At 45.3% G+C, this 8,792-nt stretch overlaps 1 protein-coding gene across 1 annotated transcript in view; it reads right to left on the bottom strand.

Moving 5' to 3' along the window:
* Window positions 1–618: 618 nt before the first annotated feature.
* Window positions 619–8,792, bottom strand: part of LOC133754087 (nuclear receptor corepressor 1-like) — a 33,635-nt gene continuing 25,461 nt past the window's right edge. The window contains 4 exon segments of the mRNA XM_062184675.1: window positions 619–1,228; window positions 1,230–1,830; window positions 1,833–3,920; window positions 3,923–4,577. Of these exon segments, the coding sequence (XP_062040659.1) occupies window positions 619–1,228; window positions 1,230–1,830; window positions 1,833–3,920; window positions 3,923–4,577 (3,954 nt within the window).

Below are 8,792 nucleotides of genomic sequence, written 5' to 3'. Positions count from 1 at the left end.
AAGATTATTTTTCACTGTACCTTTCATGATTTATTTTTATCTGTATTTTTTTAAAAAACAGCTATTTATTTATTTTATCTAATTGAAAGAACAAAAACAGAACAAAAAGAAAGGAACAGAGAACTTCCATCTGCTGGTTCATTCCCCAATGATCACAACTGTCAGGGATGGAAAAAGCCATGGCCAGGAGCAAGGATCCAAGATCCAGGGCTCAGATATGTCTCCCTGAGGGTGGAAGTAGCATAAACTATTGAGGCATCATCTTCTGATTTTCTTTTTTTTTTTAACACTGCAAAAAGGTCATCTATTTACATGAGTGATTTAAAGACATTATGGTTTTCTTTACAAACAGATGTAGGAACAGGAATTGTCCACTTTTAAAAACTCTACATTTCAACCCTCCACTATTAGAATCCACTGAATTGTGACGTATCAAAGGCTATTTTCTGTTTCTTCCCGTTTGATGCTCCAAATGAACTTCCATCATTTCTCCATCATCTATGGCCCTGGCTCTCCTGAAAAGTCTCTGGGCACAAATCATATGGGCAGGTTTTTGACCTGCAATTAAAATACCCCAGAACGAGCCCCTCCCCATGCCACGTCCCCCATCTGTGTGGTTCAGTCGTCACTGTCTGACAGTGTCTCGTACTGTGCTGAGAGCAGCGGGGCGGGCTCTCGCTCCCAGATCCTGTTCTGTTGGTGAGGAGCTGCCTGGTTCCCAGCAGAGGGGGCACATGGGATCGGTGTTGGTGGCGTGCTGCTGAGCATCCGCAGTGTCAGGGGGTTATAAGGGAACTGTGTTGAGCCTGTTGAAGATGGCCTGTCTTCCCAGGCCCACCCTGGCGTCTGCCTGTGGTAGTCCCCCTCGGAATGCACAGAGGAGACCGAAGAGGGCCATTCACTTCCCAGGTAGGCCTGCCCAGGGATGGGAGATTTTGATTTCCTACTGTTTGACTTGCTAATCAGCTTTGGTTTGCAAATGCCTCCTGAATGAGGTGATGGGTCCCCTTCCTCTCTCCGCATCTCACTACTGGTCACAACTGATGTGCTGGCGCCACCAGGCACTACTCCCACAGTCTGCAACAGGACCACTCCATGCTCCTCTACTTTGTCATCAAAGCTCCCCATGAGTGCCTTCCTGATAATGTCTTCTAGACCAAGATTACTGGCAGGATCAGCAAAAGAATGGCCTCGAGAGCTAACTGAGCCTGATGTGGTAACCGCTGGCAAAGATCTCAGTTCCTGGCTGAGCTGCTGCCATATCAGAGTGACCTCCACCAGAGGAGTTCAACTTACGAAAAATCTCCTGCTTCTTTGATTTAACCATGGGTGATGTGTTTTCAAGCTTGGTGAAGAATGAAGGCAAGTAGCTAATACTGCCTGGTGAGCAGGAATCACTCCTCTGCTCCGAAGGCTCAGCTCCCCGCTGAGACAAGAGCAGCATGCTTTCCTGCTTCTAATGCACAACTGGAACCTGGGGTGGGGAGATGGGCTAGTAGGGCTCTGAAGAGACGTGACTCCTCTCTGGGGATTTTCCAGGCCTGCTTCCCCGGGATTTATCCACAAGATTTTCTGGAGAAATTCTGGAACCTGGTCTCTGATGGTGAACAGACTGAGATTGGGACTCGGGGCTGTAATGACTTGATGTTTTAGTCTTCACAGGCGTTGACACCAAAGCAGAGGGTGAATTTTGGAATGTAGAAGTGGGAGGTTGCGGGGGAGTCTGCGAGGGAACTTGATTTCTAGCAAAATCCTGTGTGATAATTTGACAGATGTGATCGGCAAGTGTGATGAGCCGATGGGTCCTGGGCTCTTGTCCCATCCCCTCGCCTGTGAGGAAGTGGGCAGCTGCTGCTGTGGAGATGGTGACTCCTGCTGTGGTCAATAGTGATGTAATGGTCCTTCATACTGTCTGCCTGGATCGTTTTTGGCTTGATTTGCCTTAACAATCTCTGGCTGATAGGCCTGCAGTTTTTCCTGGGGTGGTGCAGGTGAGCTGGCAGGACTTATGACCTCAATAGCATTGCTAGTTGTTTCATACCTGTGAGAAGACAAGCTACTGGAAGAGTCTGAACCTTGAGAGCCACGTTCCCTTGCATCCTTGTCCGAGGCAATTTGCCAGGTGATGATCATGTCTATGAAGTTAGCTGCAGAAATGGTGGTCTTCCCTCTGGTCCTGAGCTCTTCCTCATATCTGGACTTTGGAGGAGGCCCTTTATCTTTCCCAGCCTCAGAATAAACTACTGAAGAGTGAGGCTGGGGCTTGCCACTTGGAAAGGCTGAAGAAGTGTACAGACACTGAACAGATCTCTTCTCCACCTCCAGGCTTTTCTGCTCTAGCTGCTGCTGCTCACTAACTGCTGCTGACCTGCTTCTCAAATTGTCTTCTAACCTGGCAGCTTCATGCTTGCTCTCTTTTGTTTTGGACACATCCATCTGGGGTGCAGAAGCTGCAGCATCCACAAGAGCAGCCAGGGCGTCTGCAGCAGTGTTGTAGCGGGAGGCTGGCAGGCCTTGGCTTATGGAAGGGCCCCCAGCGGGCAGTGGCATGATTCGTAGCTGAGCAGTTGGGTCCAAAGGTGTGATTACGCTGGTTCCATTGGTTCACTGGAAAACACTGGGTCTCTGCTGCAACATGGTCTCCTGAGCTCTTACTGACAGGGACGGGGAGCGAGTGTATCCGTGACTGCCAGGCCGGCCGGGCTGCTCTGAGCCTGGTCGCAGGTAGAGGTCGGAGGAGGCTGCGGTGATGCGCTCCTGCTCTTGTTCCCGTTCCCGCCCTTTCTCCCTCTCCCTCTCTCTCTCCCTCTCCCTCTCTCGCTCTCGTTCCCGCTCCCGCTCAGCACTTGCGGCTGCAGCAAGGTGTGTAGGGTGTCCAGGAGACATAGACGCAGGGTTGTACGGCCTGGGAGGGAAAGTAATCTGTGTACCAGGAATATATGTGATTCTGTCCATGGGAGGAGTGCTTGTTCCCCCGGGGTGAGGCACTAAAATTGCTGGAGGCATATTGGTCAGGTCAATGATTCCTCTTGTTGGTGGGTATGGGAGACCCAGTGGCTGTTCTCTTGGGGAGAGTCCTCTGGCTACATCAGGGCGCAAGTTCACCTGCATCTGCTGTGAGGTAATGTAATCATTTAAGATTGTCTGTCTTGTATTCTCCATTGCATACAGCTGATACTGACTTGGGTAGCCTGGAGTTGGTGAAAGCTGTCTCTGAAACAGGTAAGCAGCAGCTGCAGGGTCCAGAGCCCTGTGAAATGGCATGGCTGGATCCAAATGCGTGGGCAGATGGCTCCGGTAGATCTCTCCTGCCGTGCTGCCCCTGTGATGGGGGTCAAATGGGCTCTGGCTCACAACAGGGTCCACCCCAGGCACTGGAGACTTCGCTGGTATACTTTCCCTTTGGGTAGGGGTCAGTGTGGGTTTCCTTTCATGATTGGTAGACTTGCTAGAAGAAATTGTAACATCAGAAGCTCTGCTCATCATGGGTGAGCCTCTGGACATGGTGTTCTGGTAACTCACGGGAGTCCTCCGAGCACTGGTGTCGTCATAAATGCCCGGGCTCAGCTGTGCTTTGGGAGCTTCGTGAAGTGTGGACCTGAGAACGGAGGGGCCCGAGCTCACCACGGATGTGTGCCGGGAACGCACTGGCTCGCCTGTCTTTACGTCTTCGTATTTTGCCTGTTCCACCACTTTTATGTTCTCTGGCACAATCTCCAACGGAGGCATTCCGCGGGGTAGTTTACTAGGCCCCGTGATCAAAGATTTGACATTGTGTTTGATGGCAGATTGACCTGAGTTGCTGTCAAACTTTATTGGTGTGCCCTGGGAAATGGAACCTTCAATTATGGGCCTCGTGCTCTGGACTACTTCTGGAGTCTTCCGGCTCTCCTGAGTTAAAATATCTTGCCGTGGGATCTGTGAATGGAACGCCCCATCTCCTTGATGGTGGTGATGCCATCATACGGTTTGCCTTTGGTAATGGCTCCTTCAAATGCTCTTATGGGAGGACTTTCCCTTTTAATTTGTTTGGGATATTTAAGGCCATCTTCAAAGCCTTCAGTTGTTGCTCTTGGTGTGCCTTGCATTATGGAGCCAGACAGCACAGTCCTTTCTTTGAGGTCAGAATGAGGGCTCCCTCTGGGTAATGCTCGGCATATCAGCCCCTCTAATGGTGCTGATACAGGAGACTCCCTCATTGACATTCCTTGCTTTATATTTCCTTCCACTGATTCATAGCTTCTTTTTAAACTGATTTCATGAGCTGTTCTTGGACTCCTAGTCCCCTCTCGGGCATTCTTAATATTATCATAGGATAAGATATGTCCACTTTTGCCTTCATAAATAACATGGCCTTTGGATGCAGCTTCTTCTCTGCCTTTCTCAGGACTGCTCTCTGCAATGGGCATTCGAGAAATGGATCCATTCACCAGCGCCTCGGTTGGTATGCCAGCCTGGGACAGAGCCAGGGTACCCTGAGTGATGGAGCCCCGCAGGGATGAGATGCTCTCCACTGAGACTTTGCTGGTTGGAGTTCCCCGAGTTATACTTCCTTCTTGGATGGCTCCTGTGATTTTCTGTATTGTTTAACAGGGAGCTGGGTTGGGGGTAGAGGTGCCAGGACTGCAATCAGCACTCCAGTACCAATGTGTGCATTTTAAGTGGTATCTTATACCACTGTGTGAAACTTACCCTTGATTTACATTCCCACAATGTAGCATTTTACCTTTTTAACATTTTTGGTTTAGGCAAGTAATCAGCCCTACTTTATAAGATGTATAATATATTACTTCACCTAATTTTGTTGTGTGGATTAAAATTATTTTAACACATCACATTTAGTGCTTGCATAGTAAGTTCTGAAAGAAGACAAAACCATAGACTGCTAGGATCTTATGCAAAGAAACTCATAAAAATTATTTTCCAAATAGATTTAAGTACCCATAAAACTTGTTCTCAGGCCAGTGCTGTGGTGTGGTGGGTTAAAGCAGGCCAGTGCTGTGGTGTGGTGGGTTAAAGCCCTAACCTGAAGCACTGGCATCCCATATGGGCAACCGTTCTAGTCCAAGCTGCTCCACATCTGATTCAGCTCTCTGCTATGGCCTGGAAAAGCAGCAGAAGATGGCCCAAGCCCTTGGGCCCTTGCACCCATGTGGGGGATCTGGAAGAAGCTCCTGGCTCCTTGCTTTGGATCAGCTCAGCTCTGGCCATTGTGGTCATTTGGGGAGTGAACCAATGGATGGAAGACTCTCTCTCTCTCTCTCTGGCTCTACTTCTCTACCTATGCTTTTCTTTTCTTTCTTTTTTTTTGACAGGCAGAGTGAACAGTGAGAGAAAGAGACAGAGAGAAAGGGCTTCCTTTTGCTGTTGGTTCACCCTCCAATGGCCGCCGTGGGAGGTGCACTGTGTGTCACCACTGTGTGGCCACTGTTTGACCAGAATCTCTGAATCATATGTTTTATACTAGTTGGTAGAAAGAAACTAAAAACATTTTATATGGTTGTGCTTAAGTTTACTGGTTAAAAAAACTACACCATGTTAGATATTTAAGAGATGTTTTCAAATACATGATTCTTAAAATTTATAGAAGGCATTGGACCTTCTGGTAAATGTTTTTATAAGTTGTTATCTAATGGTTGAAACGGTTTGCTAAGTATTCATGTGATATTGCTATTGTCAGCAAGCGATCTAGGACTTGCTCCCTCATTTCTCTATTCTAAGCCCAACTTGTTCTTTCATTTCTCTATTCTCTTCAAGGTAGGAAATTAAATTTATGATAAAGGAATCTGTAGGACACACAATTTAATCTTTAGACCTTATAAAAGAGATGGCTAGCATTTTTCCGTAATAGCATAGCCAAAATAAGAGCTTAAATAATAATTTCATAGCTAGATTTACTTCGCCATCAGCGAAGTATACAGTAAGCAGAAAAAACTTCCCTTTCAGACCAAAGGGAAAGAAAGTTTTAAAGTGAGAATATAATTTTCCTCATGGGCATTGTCTACCTTAGAAAAACTACTACAGAACATGCCTGTGACTATAGACTTGTAGTTCAGGCCACCAAAGATTAGAGATGGGATATGGGCACTCCCTTGACTTGCATCCTCTGGTCTGCTTTAACAAAACCCAGGAGGAAAACAAAGCTAGGCATCAGAAACAATGGGTGGCAGGCCTATTAATGGCTGATCTGTATAGTGATCTGCCCTCAAGCAGACCCAACAGGCCAGTCCACTGCAGTGGCTTTCAATGTGGTAAGCCTGGGCTTCAGCAGAAGTCAGCTTGTGAAGAGCCCTGGCAGCTCTGCCAAGAGTTGGATCACTGGAAATGGACCTGCCCTGGAGTCGAAGGTTGCCTAGGTCAGAGCCACAGATCTTATTGCCTCTAAGCTGAGATGCCCTTCACTCTGCCCAGCTTCCAAAGTGACCACTGCCGCTGAGGGTATGGTCAAGTAGGGTCAGCAACATTGCAGGCAGAACTGTAAATTTCTTGTTAGAGATGCCCCCTGCCTTTACCTGGCCACCTCTCCTCCCAGGCCAGCTAAGTAATGAAAGTCAACAGAGTGACTTCCCCTAGGAGGTTCACACCTCCCTTAGGATGTACCCCATGTAAACAGATAGATAGGTCTGGGCCTCTTAACTTACAAGGCCTAAAGCCCAACAGATTATTATCAAGCCCCTTCTATCAGGTTCTATTTGCCTCTCAATCAGAAAACTTAATTGTAGCTTAGACAGCACCTTTCTTAGCTCCTCTAATAATGACTCTGTCCTTTGTTCTAGATCCTGTCTAGTGCACTTGGGCCTCATTCCTTTGTAATCATAACCTCTACTTCCAATGGCTCTACTCCCAACCTGTGTGTACTGATGGTCCTCTTCCCCACATAGTTGTTCAGACCTGGTAAATGCCACTCTTAGGATCATTGGTTACTACCCTCACCCTGTCTTTTATGACCTTGTCTAAATATGATCAGAGTCGGCAAACTTGGAAGGCTTCCATAGCCTTGGCAACTCATGACGACAGCCTAGGATGGTTACTGGTGCCATAAACTAGAGTGTCAATTTGTTGGGTCAACAACAGGAGCCACTGTGCACTTGCTCCTCATGTGGGATCTCTGTCCTTAATGTGCTGTACATTTTGATTTAATGCTATAACTAGTACTCAAACAGTACATTTCACTTTGTGTTTCTATGTGGGTGCAAACTGTTGAAATCTTTACTTAATGTATACTAAATTGATCTTCTGTATATAAAGAGAATTGAAAATGAATCTTGATGTGAATGGAAGGGGAGAGGGAGTGGGAGAGGGGAGGGTTGTGGGTGGGAGGGAAGTTATGGGAGGGGGAAGCCATTGTAATCCATAAGCTGTACATTGGAAATTTCTATTCATTAAATAAAAGTTTAAAAAAATTGTTACTTAATTTGGTGTCCTGTGCTTATACAAAATGTCATAGTATATATGTGTATTTATATGCATGTTTCTGTGTATGAATTTTGGTGTTCATAATATGGTGCATTATAAAATAATAGGATAATTTATAAGTATTTTTTATTCTGGGTAATTTAATGAAAGGTCTACAAAGTGATTTCAAGAAGGAATTATTATCAGCAACAGAACCTAATTTTTAAAATACTGTTTTGAGCAATACAAGTGAATTTTCTAAAGAAAACATTCATGTGTAGTTAATTTTCCAAGTCTCAGACATTGAAGTTTTCATCTCTCTTCACTCTACTACTCCTTGTTTACTTTCCCCTAGAGAATAAGTCTAGATAAATAGAGATAGAGGTAAGTTGGGATTTTTCAGGATCTCAGACGTGTTGGTATTTATCCACATAATACTTACAGAATACTTCCAAAAATAAAGAACATTCACTTCATTGTATGTATGTGCTTTAGACACTAAATGCAGACAACCAACTCAACTTCCCTCTGTCAAAATATAAAAGGTCAGAGGACAGTTGCCAGCCTGAAAGCCAATCACTATTACCTTCTTTGCAGTGGTACCACATAGGAAACATATCATCAGAGAATTCTGTAATAACCTAGAAGCCATAATTTGTTGAGGAACAAATGTGGTTCATTTTATTATTGTGTACAGCACACACAATGACATAAGAATTTGCCTCCAATATGATAAAACTAATGTTAAATTTTATTTGAAATTATATGGCTAAGTGATTCCCCTGTACTCTCATACCCCAATACACTGAAGAAGTTATTTCTCTGCAAAAACTTGTAAAGAAATTATTCCTTTGGATTATATAATTTTTTAACTTTTATTTAATGAATGTAAATTTCCAGTGTACAGCTTATGGATTACAATGGCTTCCCCCTCCCATAACTTCCCTCCCACCCACAACCCTCCCCTCTCCCGCTCCCTCTCCCCTTCCATTCACATCAAGATTCATTTTCAATTCTCTTTATATACAGAAGATCAATTTAGTATAAAGATTTCAACAGTTTGCACCCACATAGAAACACAAAGTGAAACGTACTGTTTGAGTACTAGTTATAGCATTAAATCAAAATGTACAGCACATTAAGGACAGAGATCCCACATGAGGAGCAAGTGCACAGTGGCTCCTGTTGTTGACCCAACAAATTGACACTCTAGTTTATGGTGCCAGTAACCACCCTAGGCTGTCATCATGAGTTGCCAAGGCTATGGAAGCCTTCCAAGTTCGCCGACTCTGATCATATTTAGACAAGGTCATAAAAGACAGGGTGAGGGTAGTAACCAATGATCCTAAGAGTGGCATTTACCAGGTTTGAAAAAATTATACAGCATTAAGTGGGGA

This window comes from Lepus europaeus, chromosome Y, assembly GCF_033115175.1.
Source record: "Lepus europaeus isolate LE1 chromosome Y, mLepTim1.pri, whole genome shotgun sequence".
NCBI classification, from domain to species: domain Eukaryota; kingdom Metazoa; phylum Chordata; class Mammalia; order Lagomorpha; family Leporidae; genus Lepus; species Lepus europaeus.
The sequence above is the reverse complement of the archived record's forward strand: the minus strand, read 5'-3'. Positions and strand labels throughout refer to the sequence as shown.